Source organism: Peromyscus maniculatus, chromosome 4 (assembly GCF_049852395.1).
Source record: "Peromyscus maniculatus bairdii isolate BWxNUB_F1_BW_parent chromosome 4, HU_Pman_BW_mat_3.1, whole genome shotgun sequence".
NCBI lineage: Eukaryota > Metazoa > Chordata > Mammalia > Rodentia > Cricetidae > Peromyscus > Peromyscus maniculatus.
In genome coordinates, this window is record NC_134855.1 from 80,279,573 (window position 1) to 80,302,243 (window position 22,671).

At 39.1% G+C, this 22,671-nt stretch overlaps 1 protein-coding gene and 1 non-coding gene across 10 annotated transcripts in view; both read left to right on the forward strand.

Annotated features, from left to right (window-relative positions):
- The window catches only part of Fbxo3 (F-box protein 3), a 35,165-nt gene extending 13,813 nt beyond the window's left edge, over positions 1-21,352 (forward strand). For 2 of the 9 annotated variants that reach the window (XM_042275819.2, XM_076570190.1), the window contains exons 4-11: positions 3,214-3,328; positions 6,259-6,463; positions 7,532-7,577; positions 11,443-11,527; positions 12,460-12,582; positions 14,628-14,743; positions 16,135-16,325; positions 20,990-21,315. In XM_042275819.2, the coding sequence (XP_042131753.2) occupies positions 3,214-3,328; positions 6,259-6,463; positions 7,532-7,577; positions 11,443-11,527; positions 12,460-12,582; positions 14,628-14,743; positions 16,135-16,325; positions 20,990-21,187 (1,079 nt within the window). In that variant the 3' untranslated portion in view covers positions 21,188-21,315. Of the gene's footprint in view, positions 1-3,213; positions 3,329-6,258; positions 6,464-7,531; positions 7,578-11,442; positions 11,528-12,459; positions 12,583-14,627; positions 14,744-16,134; positions 16,326-17,268; positions 19,336-20,989 lie in introns of those variants that run through there. The other 7 variants (XM_015994810.3, XM_076570191.1, XM_042275822.2 and 4 more) reach the window with 5 other exon arrangements.
- On the forward strand, positions 615-752 carry LOC121829246 (small Cajal body-specific RNA 21). Its single transcript, XR_006072028.1, has one exon.
- Positions 21,353-22,671: the final 1,319 nt, after the last annotated feature.

Consider the following 22,671-nt stretch of genomic DNA (forward strand, 5'->3'; position numbering starts at 1 on the left):
AAATGTGAAGAGATTTTGCAGGTATTTTGCAGTTAAGGTGCCAAATAAATTGAATTTGAATGTTAATTAAAAGGAAAATGATTTTGAATGGGCCTCCCTTAATCAAGTACATTCTTTTTTTTTCCCCCCCAACACAGGGTTTCTCTGTGTAGCTTTGTGCCTTTCCTGGATCTCACTCTGTAGACCAGGCTGGCCTCGAACTCACAAAGATCCACCTGGCTTTGCCTCCCAAGTGCTGGGATTAAAGGTGTGTGCCACCACTGCCCAGCTAATCAAGTACATTCTTAAAAGCATCTGGGCCTTTCAGAAGGCTGAGAGATTCATAATGTTTTTTCTGTTAACTTTGAGTAAGCAAACTGGTATGTTGAGGAGAAGGCTACATGATAGGGAATGTCAGGTGGCTGCTAGGCACTGAGGGCCTCACTGAAAAAAAAAACTGTAGGCTGTTGAATTCTGCAAATAACTAAGTGAGCTTAAAGAAGATCTGAAGCAAAAAATGGGTAAGATGAGCTAGCACCCCAGTTAACACCATGATTTCAACATTGGGATCTACACAGAGGATCCAGTGGAGTTGTGCTTGAACTTTAGATCTGCAGAAACAAATAATGAGTTCCTGGCTTGGTTTCCTGGGAGGTGGGCTCAGTGTACTCCACCTCCTCTCAGCTAAGCCTAGAGTACAGGGCCAGGTATGCACCTGTGTGGGAGAGGTGCTTAAGCAGGGAGCCTTGCCCGGCTTTCCTAGCCTCACATTTACTTGCAAAATAGGCAAACAAATGAATATTGCTTTAAGCTGCTAATACTTCATGCAGCAGTGGAAAATTAATCCACTGCTTGTAAATGTTTTTTTTGCCATTTTAACTCTGATATTAAAAAAATGTATTTGGGCCGGACGGTGGTGGTGGTGGTGCTCGCCTTTAATCGCAGCACTCGGGAGGCAGAGCCAGGTGGATCGAGGCCAGCCTGGGCTACAGAGCGAGATCCAGGACAGGCACAAAGCTACACAGAGAAGCCCTGTCTTGGAAACGCACGCACGCACGCGCGCACACACACACACACACACACACACGTTTGGGGCCGTAGGTGGTACTTCACTGCTTAGCCTGCTGCCCCCTTGCAGTGTACTCTAAATTTTAAGAGAAAAAAAAAGTGTGTATACATATGTGTTTGTGCGCATGTGCACATGCTGTTTTACTGAGGTACACAAAATTGATTCCTACATGGTGAATTTAACCTTTTGCTGTTATTATGATGAAAGTTCTCCGTTAGTTTTAATGAAGCTGTTTACTTTAAAATCTCTCTTGTGTGATCTGAATAGAGCCATGCTAGCTTTTTTTTCCCCCTGTGTCTACATTAAGATGAGTCTCTTTTTATTACTTCGGTGCTGAAATTGAAACTGAGGCCTAACACACCCTCTCCTACCCCCAGACAAAGTTTCTTTGTGTAGCCCTGGCCATCCTGAACTTGCTCTGTAGACCAGGCTGGCCCTGAACTCAGAGAGATCCACCTGCCTTTGCCTTCAGAGTGCTGGGACTAAAGGTGTGCGCCCTCACCGCCTGGCACATTCTAAGCCTTTGCTCTCTAACTCTGTACTGCATCCTTGAGCCCTTGTTCTTTACCTAGTCTGTCTTCTTATTAGATCATTTGGCTTAGTGATATTTATTTACTAATATAGTTGAGCTTAACCATGTCATTTAAATATGTTCACCTTTTCTGCATTCTTAATTATGTTTAATTTCTTTGCTTTCCCTTTTATTTCCTTTTTAGTAATCACAGTATAGATTAAAATATGCAGTTTTGATTTCTTGAAGTCTAATAGAACTTAATGTTTACCACTTCCTGGACAGTGAAAGAGCTTTAGTTCTGATATGGGAGGGTATTTGGGCTCCAGCTCAGGTCCCTGTGCATCTTAGTTCCTCACTGAGTCCATCACTCTGTGCCCATCACTGAACCAGCCCCCTAGTGATAGTTTGTGATTTTAATTTTTAGCCTGTTTCTTATCCTGAGAACCTGGGGCTAGGATCACACGAATGTGTTAACACTCTTAGCTTGCTCTTTAGTCAGTTCTTGTTTTTATTGAGGATTAGTTCTTTTGAGTGATTGCACAGCACTATTTGGGTCTTAGGGTATTAATTTTTTCTTCTAGAGATTTCCTTCTGCTTCTGCTGCAGATTGTCAGGGGGTTGATGTAACTTGAAAAACTGGGCTTTTTGTCCTTGAGGGCTGATTTGTTTCCAGTTCACTTTTTCTTAGAACTTGGCTTTCTGTAACTTAGCCCAAACCATATTTGTTTATTTGAACAGGTCCTTTTTTCCTTTGTGAACTCTAGACCCCCCCTTTTTTTCTTTTTAAATCCATCAGCCCTATAATATTGCCTAAAGCTGGGCTCCTTTCTTTGGCCGCTTGTTTGAGAATTGGCAATTGCTTGAATCAAGGTGATTCTAGATGCCTGATTGACCTCTTGTGTGTTTATTTTGTTCTGTTCTCCTGTTTCTGAGTTCACTGTAACTCTCACTGCTGGGGTTATACTCATGTGCCACCACATCTGGCTACCTTGTGGGGTGTTTTGTTGTTGGTGGTAGTTGGTTGTTTTTTTTTTTTTTTTATGTCTTCAATAGCATTTCTGCCATAATCATTCAATAATGAGAGGTATGGCCTAACAACCTGAGGGGCTGTTGCTTGGAAGTAGAGCTCTTCTCTTGGTATTGGTATTGTTTTTTTCCTGCTTGTGACAGCTAGAATGCAGGGGGCAAGTTTTCAAATGTGCTCTCACGAGTTCAACTTAGTGACTCCTCACAGCATGAACCTACATCTGTCTAATGTCCCATATTCCCTGTAAAGGGTCACATTGAAACTCTAGAATGACATCAGCTGAGAGAACTTTCAAGGTTTGTTTTTTTTTTTTTAAGTATGAATATATTAGGTTTGGAAAAGTGAGAAGGTTTTTGTTATAATGTAAAAAAAAATAATTAATTGCTCATTTCCTTGGTACCCTCTCCATTTTACTTTGTGCCAGTATTTTCCCTGTCGAGAGGAAACTAAGGACTTCGTTCAGTGTTTAAAATCAATTTCCAATTCATTGCCCTGTGTTTTGACAGTATATGTTGAACAGAATTCACTTGCTATAAGATTGTTTCATGGGTTGGTTGGCAGCTGACCTACTAGATTGAAGTCTGATTGTGTGTACACACTTCTGTCTTTGGTGTGTGTTTGCAGAAGGCGCACGTGAGGAAGACTTGGATGCTGTGGAAGCTCAGATTGGTTGCAAGCTCCCTGACGATTATCGCTGTTCATATCGGATTCACAATGGGCAGAAGTTAGTGGTTCCAGGGTAAGGAGTTTGACGTTTGAGTAATTCTCAGAAATGGACATTACATTCTAGAATGAAAGTACATTTTGTTTACATATTATATACATGTGAATGTATATATTATAGAGAGGGTGGATTCCCACTTCTTCCTTATAGCAATCTATAAGATGGTATCTATAGGTTAAATTAAATTTTACTAAAATTGTCTCATAAAAGCATTATTCCTGCCAACACATTTTTATGATTAAAGTGAGATCTGGTTGGGGATGGGAGTGTGGGATGCAGGAGAGATATGTATGTGTATGTGTTTGTGAGTATATTTAACCTGTTAAGCCCTTGATGTGTTTATTACCCTGTTATAAGTTAGGCAAAATGTTTTAGAAACTTGATACAAGTTCTGTCTATTATACTTGTGAAAAAGCATGATTTGTTCAGAGCTGTATATACCAAACTAAGGAAAGTAGCGTCTTGTCTTACTCAAGTACAGCCTATAATTGAATGGCCTTTTAAAAACCTTTGCAAGTTGAGGTATTCATTGTAGTGTTTGTTTTTTGGTAAAAGAAGACCCTATAGTAGCCATCAAATTTGTTTACAGTTTTAAAATTGATGAACTTTGAATGTGTCTATTCCTTTTGTACTTTCATGCAATTAAGCTATTTCAAAGATACTGTGTTTGTAAATTACCAAGAGTGCAGGGAGACTGTTGCATTATCTTGACGGAATCTGATGTTTCTCTGTGTGTGAGGGATTATGGGAAACTGTTAATGATTTCAAATCTGGGTTGAGTATGCCCTGGGATTCTCCAAGGGGATCCTACTGATAGCACAAAGTAGTATTCAGAAATGAAATATCAGGAATGGGTCACAAACAGGTCAGTTAGGGGCTGGAGAGATGGCTCAGTGGTTAAGACTGAGTACTGCTCTTGCAGAGGTCCCTTGTTTCTAGCACCCATGGTGGGCAACTCGCAATGGCCAGTAATTCCAAATCCAGGGACTCCCAGTGCCTCAGGACTTGCACGAGTTTGTTTGTTTTCCTAGTTAATTGAAACCTGAAAAAGCTGAAAAATTGTATTATTTTAAGAGAAAACAGAACCGAACTTTGTTAAGAGTTGTCTGGAATTGACACGGTAGATAGCTCATGAATTTCAGTACAGAGTTATTTGTCTGCCTGCCTGCCTACCCAAGAAATGAGACTTGGAGAAGACTCTTTACCAGACCAGGATTGTTGTCATGCATGCACGCGCGCGCACACACACACACACACACACACACACACACACACACACACACACAGATGTTAATGCATACATGTGGAGATTAATTTCTACCACGTCTATTTCACGTTTGTGACAATTTGGATAAGATTTAGACTTGGTTTACATTTGTTGCTGTCTGGTTTTATGAGATAAATTGAAAGTTGAATCAAGATAAAGATGTCAGAAAATTTACTCCTTTAATCATTAAATTAGCTATTAATATATGTGTGTGCATATATGAGGATATGTGCATACATAAATACCAAGTCACAAAAGCACTAGCCATTCCATATATAACATATATTTTTAAATTTTGGAGTGAAAGTCTTACGTGTTGGTCTTGAACTCATTATCCTCCTTTCCCAGCCTTCTGAACAGCTGGGATTTTAGGTATGTGCCATTTGCTGACTGTGTCTTTTAAGACGGGGCTATTCTAGCCTATGGTGGCCAAGAACCCACTGTATAGCCCTAGTTTCATTCTTTCAGCCATCTTTCTGCCTTATCTTAGTGTGGGGTTACGGGCATGAACCACCACACCAAGTTCCTTAAAAGCAGTAAAGTTATATTTCTTTAAAAAGGCTGGCATTTAGATACTTTAGACATTTAATTTTTAAATCTAAATAAGGATATTCTGATTTAAGGAGTGAATTTAAGCCAGGCCTTAAATCCCAGCACTCAAGAGGCAGAAGCAGGCTGATCTCTGTGAGTTTGAGGCCAGCCTGGTCTAAAGTGTTGTTATTGTTGTTTATTCTTTGGGGGTCCTGTCACCCAACTCCCAAGTAAATACACATGCAGGCTTATTCTTTCTTATAAATGCCTGGCCTTGGCTTGGCTTATTTCTAGCCAGCTTTTCTTAAATTAACCTGTCTATCTTTTGCCTTGGGCTTTTATCTTTCTCTATTTCTGTATATCTTTCTTTATACTTCTTTCTCCATTGCTTGCTGTGTAGCTGGGTGGCTGGCCCCTGGAGTCTTCCCCTCCTTCTCTTTCTCGGTCCTTTCTTCCCAGATTTCACCTCCTATTTATTCTCTCTGTCTGCCAGCTCCGCCTATCCTTTCTCCTGCTTCACTGTTGGCCATTCAGCTCTTTATTAGACCATCAGGTGTTTTAGACAGGGACAGTGACACAGCTCCACAGAGTTATAAACAAACGCAACATAAAAGAAAGGAAGGCTTCTTTGCATCATTAAACAAATGTTTTGCAGCATAAATAAATGTAACACATCTTAAAATAATATTCTACAACATACAAAATGAGTTCTAGGACAGCCAGGACTACACACAGAGAAACCCTGTCTCAAAAAACCAAAAAAAAAGAAAAATAAAATAAATTCAATATACAGAAATTTTAGTGGTTTTGATATTCTTGATTTAGAATTTGTATGGTAACCAGTGCTTAGAAAATTACCAATGTGTGGCTGGCATGCTGGCACATAATTCTAATGCCTATATTCTCAATGATCTTAGCGCTTGAGGCAGGAGGATTACCTTAAATTTGAGGCCAGCATTAACTACATAGCAAGTCCCAGGCCGGCCAGAGCTGCATAGCAAGACCCTGGTTTTGTTTGTTTTAAACAAAATAAAAAAGAAAATTTCCCGTGTGAAATTATTCACCAGAAAGATGAAACGCAAGCCCGTGGCACTGTGTTTCTGTGGTTCTGCTCAGGTTGACAGTTTTGAGTCTGTTTTCTCCTCAGGTTGCTGGGAAGTATGGCACTGTCCAATCACTATCGCTCTGAAGATTTACTAGATGTTGATACTGCTGCCGGAGGATTTCAGCAGAGACAGGGACTGAAATACTGCCTCCCTTTAACCTTCTGCATCCACACGGGCTTGAGTCAGTACATAGCTGTGGAAGCTGCAGAGGGCCGGAATAAAAACGAAGTGTTCTACCAATGTCCAGTAAGTAGGAAGTGTGTTTGATTACGGCTTTAACACGTGTCCTGACAATACTGTAAATATATGCATTGGATATATCCAGGGATGTAAAAATAGGCCTGGAGCATCATACATTAACTAGAGAACTAATATCCTCACGTGGTGATGTGCAATACCAAAAGGAAGGTTTGCCATTGGACAAATAGTGCAGATGATGACAGGCTTAGGTGGAAAGTTGTGATTCACCTTAAGGAACTCATTGTCAAAGGCCTTGATTGTAACGTGTAAAATTATTTTTTTTGAACATCCTAGAATTGTTCGGTTCTCTTGACTCTGAATCCAGAGTCCTTTCTTCTAGGATAACAAGATATTTATTTTATCACTTCTACTTGGTAGTTATGTTCTTAAAGTATAGTTCCTTGTCTTAATAGTAATAGCATTCTGTTTTCATTTTATTGAGAGGTGCCTCCAAACATTTTATAGAATAAGTCCAAGCACAGAAATTATAATAGTAGGAACTGATAGGTGTTGCTAAAATTCCTTCTCAAGGAGAGACATAAGTACTCTGTACCCTTCCTCCTAAGGTCTGAATGACAAACCGAGGCACGAGTCCCAAAAGTTCACTCTGGTGAACCAGTGACTATATTTCATAGGTGAGGGACTACTTACAGGCATGTGGCTATCCCTCCACGAACTGACTGCACCTCAGAAGCTTTAGCCAGTGGGTATGAGGACTTCCCCATAGCTGTATAGATGGAGCCCCAGCCATGCCCACTTCCCTACCTCTATATACACCAGGTGGTAGGAGCAGCGGGAGACTCGGGTAAGAATCGTGTGCCCTTCTAGCTCTTCTATGGAGATGGGTAATAAACAGTCAACCAGAACAGCTGGAATGATCATGCCTGTGTGCGTGGTGGGGGGCAGTGGTGGTGGAGGTGCAGCTGAACTCTCCAAGATGGTGATAGCTTGTCCTGGAAGACTTACAACAAGGATTACATGAGTATTGTATCTATTTTGCTTTGTTCCCAGAGATCTACATAAGGAACAAGAGGAAATGTATTTGTATCAGTTTTGTTTTGTTTTTCCCCTTAGGACCAAATGGCTCGGAATCCTGCTGCTATTGACATGTTTATCATAGGTAAGAGAAACACAGAAAAGTCACTTTTTCCTTCTTCCTGTTGGTTTAGAAAAGAAAATGAATTGGTGAGACTTAGTTCCTTGAGCAGCTGGCAACTTTATACTTGCATCTCTTTTTTTTTGGGTTTTCGAGATAGGGTTTCTCTGTGTAGCTTTGCGCCTTTCCTGGATCTCGCTCTGTAGACCAGGCCGGCCTACGACTCACAAAGATCCACCTGCCTCTGCCTCCTGAGTGCTAAGATTAAAGGCATGCGCCACCACTGCCTGGCTGTACTTGCATCTCTTAGTACTTCCTGGTTTATAGAGTTCTATGTCTCTCTTTTCTGGTTGGGGCAACCTTTGTGTTTTCTTTGTATTTTGTTTAGGAAAAGAAAAAGCCATATCCTGTACAGTCTTAAGATTTTAATTTTCTTTAGATAAGTGATATAGGTCCTGTGTTACCTTACTGTTGCTGTGATAGGATACCTGACAGAGAGCAATTTGAGGAGGAAGGGCTTTATTTCAGCTCACAGGTCACAGTCTGCCACTGAGGGAAGCCAGGGCAGGAACTCAAGGCAGGAACTGAAGCAGAGGCCATGGAGGAGTGCTGCTTGTTCTCTGGCTCGCTCACAGGCTTATGCTTAGCTTGCTTTCTTATGTAGCCCAGGAAACGGTGCTACGCATGTGGGCTAGGCTCTCCACATGAGTTAAAATCGGGACAGTCCTTCATAGGCCAGTCTGATCTGGGCAGTCCCTCAATTGAGACTTCCTTCTCAGGTGACTCTCGGCCAGCAGTTCTCAACCTTCCTAATGCTGCAGCCCTTTAATACAGTTCCTCATGTTGTGGTGACCCTCAGCCATAAAATTATTTCATTGCTACTTCATAACTAGAGTTTTTTTACTGTCACTAATCATAATATAAATATCTGATGTGCAGGATGGACTTAGGCAAGCCCTGTGGAAGTGTCCTTCAACCTCAAAGGGGTCATGACCCACAAGTTGAGAACTGCTGCTCTAGTCTGTGTCAAGTTGATAGTTACAGCTAATTAGGATTAATTCCTATAACATATCCATGGACTTTCCACTGAGCATATTAATACATAATTGAAGGTACAATTATTTAAAGTGATTATATTTTTTTTTCTTATTTGCTAATTAAACACGTCACAGCAGACCTAAGCAGTGTCACTCTTCAAGATGAGTGGATATCACAAATGACAGGCTTCACAGACTCCTTGGCGCTTGCTTTCCTTCGCTGTGAAGGTGTTTTTTACTAATTTGGGGGCACTCTAGTTTCTATGAGTGCAGCTCAACCTTGGCTGTTCATGCAGTCTCGTCCTGCTGAGACTGCTCAGTAGCAGAAGCTTCCTACATTCTGGGTCTGCTTTTTAAGGGCTTTCTGACATAAGCATCTTCCTGTGTATTCATAGTACAGAAGATGCTAAGGGATAGCTCAGTGGTCGACTATGTGCCTGGCATGGGCAAGGCTCCAGTTCAGTCCCCAGCACCAAGTAAATAAATCAATATCGGCATTTAATTTTATTTTCTAATTGGAACCTAGAACAGAAAACAAGTGTCTTTTTTTTTTTTTTATACTGTGACATGATCCGGGTTTGTGATATTCTTCACAGTATCTAAAAAGGTCTCACCCTTACCCAAGTTATGCAAGCTTTTAAATTTCAGCCTTAGCTTTCCACTTATTCTGACTTACATGGTGTCCTGTTTCTAAGCTAAGCACCATCAGGACGCCATGCTTGTGTTCATATCTTCCTTGGTATCCTGGTATAGCATATTTTCAGAGATGACCGTCACAGCTCCAGCCCAGCAGTGCTGATCAGTTTGTGAATTAAAGGCTTCCTGGTCAATAAGGAAAGTTGCTGTTAGTTTCTGAATTTCTTTCTTTCATTTTCATGTTTGTCTGCTTTAAGACAGAATAAATAACCATTGTAACAAATATGAAAGTCTGGTAATTAAAAAACGTAATCAGTGATATAAATTCATCATCTGATACTCAGTAAAGAACTGGGTTAATTGAAACCAGATTACAAAAAAATTCAGTGAAGAGCATTAACTAAGTATATATTGCTAGGCCTTTAGCTGTACTAACAAAAAAATGATGAGGTTTGATAATTACGTTGTATTACCTAGAATGTTTAAACTTAATTCATATAAATACTTGTTATGAATCCTTTTACTATAACATGGGCAGATAGTATGGACTGGGCTGATATAATAATAAATGTTTTCTGCTTTGAGTTGGTCACTGAGAATATGGAGGACCACTGTGCAACCGAATCTGTACTAATGAGCCTCTTGACCCCTTTGGTATTGACCTGACCTTGAGAATTCCACAAAGTCATGTCTTTGGTGATGTTTAGACTGGGCCTGGCTTGTGCTAGTATTTTGAGTGTATATCAAAATGTGTCTAAGGTGAACCCTTGTAGCTAGAGATTTCCTGCCTTGCCCGCAGTCAAGACAAATCTTTGTCACCAGCCAGTCCCACAGCCGCTCAGACCCAACCAAGTAAACACAGAGACTTATATTGCTTACAAACTGTATGGCCGTGGCAGGCTTCTTGCTAACTGTTCTTATGGCTTAAATTAATCCATTTCTATAAATCTATACCTTGCCACATACCTAGTGGCTTACCAGCGTCTTCACATGCGGCTTGTCATGGTGGCGGCTGGCAGTGCCTCCTTCTGCCTTCCTGTTCTTTTTTTTTCTCCTCTCTGTTAGTCCCGCCTATACTTCCTGCCTAGCCACTGGCCAATCAGTGTTTTATTTATTGACCAATCAGAGCAACAGATTTGACATACAGACCATCCCACTTGGTATTGACCTGACCCTGAGAATTCCACAAAGTCATGTCTCTGGTGATGTTTAGACTGGGCCTGGCTTGTGCTAGTATTTTGAGTGTATATCAAGATGTGTCTAAGGTGAACCCTCATCATTGAGAGGAGGTCCCTGATAACCTTTCTTAATGCTTTTTTCCTAGATTAACTATTTCCTTTGTTCTATATGCTTTAGAAATTAATAGACAAATAGTTTTTTTTTTTTTTTTTTTTTTTTTTTGGTTTTTTTCGAGACAGGGTTTCTCTGTGTAGCTTTGCGCCTTTCCTGGAACTCACTTGGTAGTCCGGGCTGGCCTCGAACTCACAGAGATCCGCCTGCCTCTGCCTCCCGAGTGCTGGGATTAAAGGCGTGCACCACCACCGCCCGGCGACAAATAGTTTTTTATCACTGTACCAAAACTAATTATTTTTAGTATAAAACACAAAACAACGTAAGTGGAAATAGCTGTAGAATTTCCTAAAAAGACTTGGGCAGGGACCAGGGATAGTGGTGGAAGAGAACACAAAGGACAATATGTAAATAGATTGAGGGCAGAAGGGCTGGAGAGATGGCTCATTTGGTTAAGAGTACTTAATGTGCAAGCATAAGGCTCGGAGTTCAAGTCCTAGGATCCATGTAAAAGCTGGGTGTGCCCATGCTGTAATTTATGGGGCATACCCATAAATTACATATGTGTCCAGTATTTTATGGAGCAGAGACAGGAGGATTGCTGGGCCTTACTGGATGCCATTTTAGCTCCAGATTCAATGACAGGCCCTGTCTTGAAGGAATAAGATGGAGAGTGATAAAGTAGGGTGTAATGTCCTTGGCTTCTGCATGTGTATGTACAAGTGTATACAGATGCACTTACTTGGCATACACCACGCTCACAGTAATGACGAACTGGGAAAAGAAATTGGACTAACAGAGTAATAGAATCGTACCTATAAACATTTCTAGTTTGGGTAGCGTACCTTAACTATAGTGAAATTATAGTTGGTTGTTTCCTCTGTGGATTTTCCCCATTTGCTCATTTCCCCCTTCTTGGTTTACAGGTGCTACTTTTACTGACTGGTTTACATCCTATGTCAACAATGTTGTATCAGGTGGTTACCCCATCATCAGAGACCAGATTTTCAGGTATTTTAGTTGGGGCTTTGGGGATTGAAATGACTATAAGTCAGAAAAGGCTAACTATTGCACATACCTATCATGAGATGAGATTCCTCTGAAAGGTTAAGACATGAACTTCACCGTCGTAAATCTTAGTATTTATTTTCACACTGAAGCCAAAACATTCAAACATTTAATCGGCCCATATTTTTCTTGTCTTGAAAAATCAAGAGGAAAAACTAACTGTGATATAGTAGCTTGACGGCAGCTACATAATTTCTCTTTGCAACACAAGAAAGCTAGCCGATTCATAGGTTTATTATGAGCAGCAAGTAAACAGCTTACTCCTGGCAAACATTGATTATCTAACTGGAACATTCAAATGTTGGTAGTTAGTAGTAGAGGTGGTTCCAGATGATGCTAGTTCATAGTAGCCTTCATGGCAGAAACAGTAGGTTAAGTGTATGTCGTGAACTTCTCCATTAGAGGCAGGAATTAGTAATTATGCCTAAGAGGCTCAAGATCTCTATATGTGTACATATTTTCATTGTCCATGCTCACCATTTAACAAGGATGGTCAGGTTTCAGAAGTCTCCCAAGAAGAGCCCTTGTTAATTTCTAAACTGATTACTGATCCATGGTTTCATTAAAAACCATGGATCATTTCATTAAAACTTGACTTCAAGTTTTAATTATAAAATATAAGGAAAGTCTTGTACATTGTATCTTTAAACCATTTAAGTGGTGGTGGCACACGCCTTTAATCCCAGCACTTGGGAGGCAGAGGCAGGTGAATCACTGTGAGTTCAAGACCAACCTGGTCTACAAATTGAGTTCCAGGACAGGCTCCAAAAGCTACAGAGAGAAACCAAAAAAAAAAAAAAAAAAAAAAAAAGAGAGAGAGAGAGAGAGAATTGAAGCAAGTTGATTTAAACATGCTTAATTTCCTTCCTTGCTAGATATATTCATGACCCAGAGTGTGTAGCAACAACTGGAGATATTACAGTTTCAGTGTCCACATCATTTCTGCCAGAACTCAGCTCTGTCCACCCACCACACTATTTCTTCACATATCGAATCAGGTGAGCACTTGAAATGGGACTGTTGTGGTGGTTAGTTCGTTTCTATGACAGAACATCAAGGGAATCAACTTGAAACAGTTTATTTGGCTCAGGGTTTCAGTCCATGGCCATCTGGCTCTGTCATTTCTAGGTCAGAGTTTGATGAGGCAGAGTATCATAGAAGTGTAGAATAATGCCACAGAGCAAAGCTATTCACTTCATAGTGGCTAGGAAGCAAAAAAGAAACCAAGCAAATCTTCATGTGAACCCTTGGAAGCGTTTTATATCTGAACCATAAGACCTGCCTTTCAGTTAAAAAGTGCAGATATCCAATGGCTCTTTTGCTTTTGTCCTATTTGGATATGGTCTGTGAAATGAATTTTAGGGTTTGTTTTTGTGTGTATTGGGGGGTTGTTTTGTTTTGTTTTGTTGTTCTATTTTATGGTCCTATGGATCAGACCAAGAGCCCTGTACATGTTTGGCAAGTACTCTTATCTCTGAGTTACAACCCCCAGCCATAAATTGCATTTAAGAGTCATTTTTATTTTTAAAATTGTATTTATTTTTCAGTATATGTGTGTGTGTTTGCATTGTGTGGGTTCATGTGTATGGAGAAGCCTATGGCTGACATCAGGAGTCCTCTATCGCCATCCCCCTTAGTTTTTGAAGCAGCGCTTGCAGTTAACCTAGAGCTCGACAATATAACTAGACTAGCTGTCTAACTTGTTTTGAGGAGCCTGTCTCTGCCTCCTGTGCATTGGGATTGCGGTCAAGCAGCCACACCCACCCAGTGTTGAAGTCAGTTCTGGGATTCAAACACCAGTCCTTATTTCTGTGGCCACTGAGCCATCTCCCTAGCTCGAAAGAAACTTCAGTTTGTGAAATTCCACTTTTAATTTACTGTGTGTGCGTGTGTGGGTAGTCTCGAGAGGTCAGCTTGTGGGAGTTGGTTCTTCGCTATCCTGTGATCCTGAGGATGCTGTTCAGGTTGTTAGGCTTGACAGGAAATGCCTTTATCCACTGAGCCATCTTGCCTTCCTGCTAAGGCACAGTTTGAAAAATAATTTCTTGCTGAAGTTTGCAGGAAAGTTAGTAAATTTTCAACAATAGAAGTTCACAAAGAAGTTTGACAAGTTGTGTGGGTTTTTGTATGTTTGTTTTTTGCATGTGTCCTGAGTATAAATCATTGTTTCAGATACTGCAGGAACTGGACCACTAAGTTGTAATTGTCAAAGCTCTATTTTTAATTTATATTGTAAACTAGAAGCTATCACATTACCAAACAGGAAACCATTCATTTAAAATCTCATGTGTCCTGTCTGTACTCAATTTTAAAATGCAATAAATATTTATGGGGTACTTCATGTGTGTCATACATAGTATTAAGGGTTTGATCTGATTAAATATAAAAACAAATGGTTTAAATTCCCTGTACTTAGAATATTCTGTTCTTAGGTAGAAAGAGAACCTATTGCTTTAAGTATAGTTTAGATGTTTGTTTTTATTTAGATCTTGCTTAATATTAAGACTTGTTTAAAGTAGAAACACCTCCTGCACTTACAAGGTAATCAACGTGAAGATTAGAAGTACATATTCCTAGACAAAGAGGAAATGAAACAGAGTTGGATTATAAGCCCAGTAACTGGAGATGTTGTATTTTGAGCTTTTTAGAAGCTAATGGAAAAAAGAATTGTTGCAATGGTTTGCATGAGTGAATGTCTGAATTCTTCAGAAGTTTTTCATGGCACTGTATCTAGAAAGTGTCGGCTAAATGAGTATTTATTTGAGCAGCCAAAGATGGTTGCTACCAGAGTGTTTGCATGTATTTTTGTAGCCCCTTCTCTTGTTTGTTCTTACTGAATGATAGATGAATAAATTGAGTGAAAGCCGTTTCCATGGGGAGAATCAGCCTAGTTAAAGCAATGTCTTTGAGAACTGATAGTTAACATGGACTTAGGGTTAGATTTATTAATTTCCCTCGGAAGTCTTTCATAGTGTTAACTCAAATGCTGTAGTACTTAAAGAAAAAAAGTGAACAAATGCATCTATGCCTGCTCTTTCTCCAGGATTGAAATGTCAAGGGAAGCACTTCCGGAGAAGGCCTGTCAGTTGGACAGTCGCTACTGGAGGATAACGAATGCTAAAGGGGATGTGGAGGAAGTTCAGGGGCCTGGAGTAGTTGGTATGTCACCCAGATTGACAGTCCTGTCAGTTGCTTCCAAGACAGTTTAGACTGTGTACCCATAAATGTCATTTGTGGAGGTCTTTAGCCTATCATTTCAGTCCCTGAAATGTCAGCTTTTCTAAAACTGTAGCAATTTTAATTATACAGGGATTGATTTCCCTTTCTGTGGATCACCTAGGATTCCTTGATTGTTAGTCTTGTGTTCTTTATTTAAAAAAAATTATTATTATTATTATATTTTGTGAGTTAGGTGGCACAGGACAGTAAGAAAATAAATTTCATATTGGTAATCTTTATAAAATTTGGGGGTAAATGTTGAAGTTAATAGCAAAGATTTGATTTTCCTTTGTTGTTATTGATGCTGCTCTTGCAGAACACCCACATTCAGTTCCTAGCACCCACATTAGGGGGTTCATAATCACCTGTAATTCCAGCTCTGGGGGATGCAATACCTTCTGGTCTTTGTGAGCGCTTATACTCATGTGCACATCTGCACACACAAATACATAAATACATAATTAAAATACAGTTTTATTATTTTTATTTATGTGTTTGTTTTGGAGACAGCATTTTACTGTAGCTCTTTTTGGCCTGAAACTCCAAGACCAGGCTGGACTTGGACTCACAGAGATCCACCTGCATCTGCCTCCTGAATGCTGGGATTAAAGGTGTATGTCACCACATCTGGCTGAAATATAAAATAGATCTTAGAGAGCCTAGTGCTAGGGAATTGCATTACAGCTGTGATTCTTTTTGCCATTTGTTGGTGTGAAGACCCTCCTCAGTAACTGACGTTTGTCCAGACTGAACATTAGGGTGCACCTTGAACCTTAGGTGTTGGTCTCTTGCTGCTTTAGGAATTAGATTACCTTTATGTTTGTTTGAGCTACTGTCTCACCTGGGACACTTTTCTGTTATTTGTGTTTTAAAGATTACGTCAACCTTGGAAAAAAAAGGTTTGCCTTTTAAATTTTGTTTTACTAGATATTCCCCACTGTTACCTTGTACAGAATTTGGGGAATAAGAAAATGTTAAGGGCTGGTGACGTGACTCTGCAGACAAAGGCGAGTTCCACCAAACCTGATGACCTGAGTTCTGTTCCTGGGACCCACATGATGGAAGGGAAACAGTTCCCACAAATTGTCTTCTACCCTCCACATGCAAAAAGCCCTCAGCCCCCAAAATCTGATTAAAATGTAAATATCAAGAGGAATTAAACCCTCATGATCTCATCACTGCCAATACTTTGTTGTATATCCTTTTAGAGTTGTTTTTTTCTAATTGTACAGTTTAATTTCGAACCACTTACATAGCATCTTGAGAACATATTTACTTTAAGGAAGAAGTGAGTTTTATACTTAGGTTTATTGTTACTGTTTTTTCTGCAGGTGAATTTCCAATTATTAGCCCAGGTCGGATATATGAATACACAAGCTGCACCACATTTTCTACAACATCAGGCTATATGGAAGGGTATTATACCTTCCATTTTCTGTACTTTAAGGACAAGGTCTTTAATGTTGCCATCCCCCGATTCCACATGGCATGTCCAACATTCAGGGTGTCTATAGCCCGATTGGTAAGTTAAATTTTTTTCTAGTGCTGGATTACATGACTTTGTATTCTAAGGACCATCTTTAGGTAGATGAGTGGTATAAATGATGTTCAAAAAAAAGTGGACATTTTGAGGAAGTATCTTAGGGTTGTAATAATATGTGAAGGGAGATAAACAATAAGTTTATTTTAGTTCCTCCCACTTTTCAGCCAGAGAAACTATTACTTGTTTCTCAGATTAACTTTTCCACTGCCCCCAACAATAGCTGTGTGGCCTGCGTGTACTAGAATATGTGAAAGGACCAAAAGAGAACAATTAAAATTGACTCTTGTCATTAAGAATTGGAAAACAATTGCCTACAGTATTTTTGCTAAGATGCCCAATTTAATAAAATAGACTAGTATCCTATAGAGATCTTTACAGAGGATTTATTGGGTAGAAATATACTTGTAACAATCTTCTGTGATTGTTTTTCAAGTCAACCAGGCATAGTTTACAAATCTCATTCTTAAGGTTACTTTGTGATAGGTACAACAGTAACCCTAATTTATGGACTGTAAAATGATAAAGCAAAGTGTGTGAAATCCTGTGTTACATATTGGGAATAGTATATTCAGAATACACCTGAGTTGTAGACGTCAGGTGTTTAGAAAGAGCCCTCCTAGCTCCGGAATGTCTGTGGGTTTGAGATAATTCTAGAAAAGTGAACTAGCCACTGACCTTACTGAAAGAGGATCCATTCTCTTTCAGTGTAAAGAACCTATAGTCCAGATTTATAAGTAAAGTTTTAGCTTTCTTCCCAATGGGAGAATGCTAGAAACTGTGTTCCCAGTATGGAGAATTTGCTACTCCCTGTCTGTAATAGACTTCCATTTTTCTTGGGTGAAGGGGATGAGAAGGAGGGCTTGAGATAGGGTATCATTATGTATCACAGACTGGCCTCAAACTCACTGTTTTCTTGCCTCAGCCTCCCAAGTGCTAGATGTGTGCCACCATGCCTACACCAGACCAGACTTCCATTTTTGGTTAGCCCAGAATCTGTATGAGCTTGGTACCATCTTATCCTTAAATGGTTGATATTCATCAGTGATGCTGTCTGGGACTGGAATTTGCTCTGTGGGGAATTTTAAAACATGGACTGAATTTCTTTAATATGTATATTTTCTATTTCTTCTTTCAGTTTTGGTAATTTGTGCCTTTCAAAGAATTTGTTCATTTCATCTAAATGTTGAATTTATTGGTATAAGGTTATTCACAATATTACCTTGATATCCTTTTAATGGCTACAAGAGCTGTAGTCAAATACTCTCTTTTATTAATATCGGTGATTTATATTGACTATTCAAAATGGAACAACATTTAGTTTTGATGGGTTTTCTGTACTGTTTGCTTTTTTTCTATCTCAGTGATTGGTGCAGTTGTCTTTATTTCTCTCCTATTTACGTTGGGTTTAATTCACTTTTATTGCAGCTTTTAAAGGTAGAAGTTTAGATAATTGATTGTAGACCTTTCCTGTTTCTAAGCACTGTTTTAGTTGTATTGCACAAATTTTGATGTTATATTTTGGTTACTATTTAGTTCAAAATATTCTCAGATTTCCCTTGTAACTGACTTATGACTGCATAGAAATTTGTTAATTTTCAAGTATTTGGAAAACTTTCTTTTGTTTTATTGCTTATTGATTTCTAATATTACTGTGGTTAGAGAACTTACTGTGTATTACTAATGATTTTTAATGTTTTATGGCCCAAAATTATGTGAAGAATTTCTTTATCTTGGTAAATGACCTTGTGTATGTCATTTGAAAAGAATGTATATTGTGCCATGTGAGAATTTACTCTATAAATAATAGGCCAAACTGGTTGGTTGATTGACAGTGTTGTCAGTCATCTGTATATTTCTTGCTCTTTTTCCTATTTGTTGCTTCAGCCATTGAAGAGATTGTTGAAATACTCAGTTCATGTTATGGCTTTGTCCATTGCTTCATTCTTGTCAGATTCGCTCCTGCCTTTTGAAGTTATGTAATTGTGTGCCAGTGCTTAGGATTGTTGTCTGTTTATGGAAGTGGTTCTTTGATTATCATCTCCGCTAACTTCCTGTCCTAAAGAGCATTGAGGTATGTTTGGACAGGCAGTCAAGTTGAGTCAGCTTGATTCTTCTGTTGCTTGTTTTTAATATTTGTTTCAGTGAATGTAAAGTATGAGTTTTACTTAAGACAGTGGTTCTCAAGCCTTTGGGCCTCATCACCTCCTTAGATGTATAAAAATCATTGCCGACTCCTAAGAACTTGTTTACATGGTTGTGTCAGTATTTACCATATTAGAAATTAAAACAGAACATTTACAATAGTATCAATCTTTCAAAATTATAATAAATAAACCCTTTACATGTTCAATTCTCTCAACTGTATTTATTTAGAGTTTTAGTTTCTGCCTGACTACAAGAAAAAGTAATCAACATGCTCTATGGAAAATGTTTTCTCAAAGGTGGAGAGTCAATAGAAAAAAATGAGAATTATGACTTATTTTAATCAACATTAAAAGGTAGTGGGGTTGTATTATTTGACCTTATTTCTGTTATCTTCCTTGATATGGAAGTTGAACTGTGTTTTGCTTTTTTTGTCCTCCACCAGCCTGATTAATTACTAGGCTTCATAATTTTTCCTTTATATTTGCCACTGTAAATACACTGATGGCTTTCTTATGTCCATTCTCCTCTGTTCCTCTCTTATGTGCTGTTTGTATAGTACACTTTCATTTGAGTATTTCTCTAACCACATTTAATTCATATAGCAGTTCTTGTTTTCTTCATTAATATAATAATTATACTACCTGATGATCATGTTTTAGAGTTTCCAAAGCCTTCCCCATCCCTCCTTTTGTACCTCCTATCGAATTTTGAAGTCTTCATTCCTTAGATTTAAAAAATAAACTAAAAAATAGTGCAATACCATCTAAGTCACATTTGTGTATATTTTCTGATTGTTACTGTTGTGTTATAATAAATCCTGAATGGCACAATGCTCTCTCCTACATTTTCATTTGCTTGTTCATGTGTCTGAATACTGTAGTAAACAATATAATCAAAACCCCTGCCTTGGATTTTATATTCTAATTGGAAGAAACTAACATGTGCTCTTGTGTCAAGTAACAAATGTGGTGGAGAAAAATCAAGGGATAAAAGGAGTGCCTGGTTGGGTTCTAGTATACAGATGTGTCAGGAAAGGCGGTGGGGACATGTAAGTGGAGATATAAAAGATATAGAGATAGAAAAGGAGTGAAGGGGACCAAGTGACTGTGGAAGAATACTCAGCCAAGAGTACTCAGTGTGAGGTTCTTAGGCAACTGTGGGCTTAGCAGGTTTGACCCAGGGAGGCTTGAGTGCAGAGAACAGGGCAGATAGCAATTAGAAACAAGATCAGAGTAGCTAGTTTAGGCTACATGAGAGCTTGTCTGAAAAAATAAATAAATAGAGGGGCCAGAACAATGCTAAAGATATTAATGCCATAAAAGTCAGGGTGGAAGGATTTTTGCTGACATCTTGTGCTAAGTTTCTCAGTACTCAGATTACCAGCTGAGCCCTGGCTGTTCAAATTCTGGCCAATATTACAACAATTGAGTCTTCAGATGTGTGTAAGAGAAAATTGGCAGCCAAGTTAAAGCCACAGCTTGATTAGGGATGCCTGCTTAAGCAAAATGGCATTCCCCGAGACGTTCTGACACTGCATTTCATCATCACTGCTGTCCCAGAGCCTCCAAGTCCCCCTTTCCTACAGTGTTGACTGATCTTAGGACTGCACCTCTCTAGGGGATCAGCAAAGTGACACTGGCTGAGGCTGTTAGAAAAAGGCAACGCCTTTAGCTTAGTCTCTCTCTCTCCCTGAACACGTACGTGCCTTTGGTGTCATGAGACCTAGTGTGAGAAGTCCGGTTCCTATGAAGCAGCTATGCTGGAGACCGCATGTAGAGATCCAACTTCAAGGTGGAAGGAGGTGCCCACTTCAGGCTCCAGATATTTGGATCATCCCAGTCCAGGTACCAGACATGTGAGTGAAGAAGTCCTTGAGGTGAAGCTTGATTCTGGTCACCATTCAACTGTAGCATCATAGAGACTTGAAGGCAGAAGTATTCCATTGAGTGCTTCCCACATACCCAACCACAGGAACTAGGAGATAATGAGTGGCTGTTGTTGTTATAAGCAACTGAAACAATAAAAAGGCTTCTTTTTCAAAAGTAGAGGCTACTGATCTTTAAGATGATGGGTTTTGGAACTCAATAAAAAATATTTTAAGAACAGTGCATAAAAATTAGCAGTAGAGGTCATATCTGGTTAATATTTTCACATCTTTTTTTCTGTAAGCAAATTTCTAAAGAATTAATAAACACTCAGTTCATTAAAACTTTATTGTGGGTTATTAGGAATCGCATACCTACCTCCCTGTATGAATTACCAACTACTCTGTGAAGAACGAGTACTGTCTTTGTGAAATGTATTTACCATTCAAACCATATTGAGCATTATTTCATATGTGGTACAGTGTACAGTCTAGACTCCTACATTAGGAGATTGTCCTTTTCAGGTTTGTAAAGACTTGCGCCTAGCATGTCTAGTTATTTGTATTCTAGGCTATAGAATTATTATAAGAAATGATAGACATTCTTCTCATCAAAAGATTTTTCTCTTTTAAGGAAATGGGTCCTGATGAATATGAAGAGATGGAAGAGGAAGCTGAGGAGGAGGAAGAAGAAAATGACTCAGCAGACATGGACGAATCCGAAGAATCAGAGGAGGATGAGAATGAATCAGATGAGGGTCAAGGGGAGGAGAGACGGAGGAGGGTCTTTGATGTGCCCATTCGCAGACGCCGCTGCTCGCGTCTCTTTTAGCTGCTGCTGCTGCTGCTGCTGCTGCTGCTGCTGCTGCTGCTGCTGCTGCAGGAAGCTCTGGGATGGCTCTTCTGTTAAATAGATCTGTCAATAATGTAAATAATTGTGCTCAGCATATAGCAGAACTAGCATGACCTATTGTTCCAGACCTAGGTTTTCCATGACACTACATTAGGAGTTGGATTGCTTTGGTTTGTTTTGTGGTTGTAGGTAGAGGAAGAAATGGGAATCTTATTTTCTCTCCCAGAAGTCAGTATAAGAGCAGTTCTGTACCTACAGAACAGATGTTTCTGTGTTTAAAATATTTTCTACTTTAAAAACAAAACAAGACACAGAAGTAAAAGAAGAATTGTTTTGGCTGGGGATTTTACATGTAGCAGAAACACACAGACAAGGGTAGAAGGAAACTGTGACTGACTGAAAACACCCCTTTTTAGTTGGTTAGAAACAAAGAAAACTTGTAATTAGCCCAATCCACTCCATGGTTGTTAACATTTTATACTCACAGGAAACTAATTGACTAACTTGAATGGGAATAGTTGGCCTCTCTTAGACAATCTGTCCTTGAATTTAGTCTTTGTCACACAAAGCTTGAGTTGCAAATTTTCATCCTTAACTTTTTGTCTTCAACATGATAACCTTGGACTTTAAAAGTTAAAGTTCTCACGCTATGACCTTTCTCACATTATTTACAGATTCATCATTTTAAATGTAGTTTGTTTGTAAAAGTATGTAGTGTTGTTAAAGATTCTTCACAACGTTTCATTGAGTCTAAATTTGTAAATATGCTTTCTGTTTTGTTTCTTTATATACATTTGTCTAACTTTGTGGTAAGTGATCTGAATTTTATGTTAGGGTTCAGGATATTTTCCTGAAACATGAATTTTTTTTGTAATTATATAATTGAGAGTTTGGAATGAAATCCTTCAAGTGTCAAAAACTCATATTTTAAAAACAATTTTGTGTAAGTGCCTATTTCCCAAAAACGAGTATTAAGCCTTTGTTCTTATGAGAGAAGATGGCAATGCTATTCGATGGCTTACAGCCAGGGTGGAGGAGGTTCATTGTGAGTTGTCTGCTGGCTTTGATTATGCTCTCTTGTTCTCATCAAATTTCCTCTAAAACGGTTCTCTCATGGAGAACATTCAGGAAGGGAGAGCCCTATGCAAGGCTAAGTGTCTACTCTCAGGGACCATGAGCAAACTTGCCATTTTATGATGACAGATCAGAATATTCTGAGTCATTTTCCTACTTATTTTTCATAAAACAGTACAGGCAAATGGTGTTTCAACAACAGAAGCCAACAGTAGTCTCATTTTGTGTACACCACATCTGTTGAATGTGTCATTTTCTCTTGTGCTTGATTAAATCTCATGTTTTATTTGTTATGGCCCCCAAACATACAAGATGTTGACAGTTGTCATCCGGTGACTGATCCAGAAATGAAATTAAAAGTGATCAAGGACAAGGAAGTAGGGGTGGAG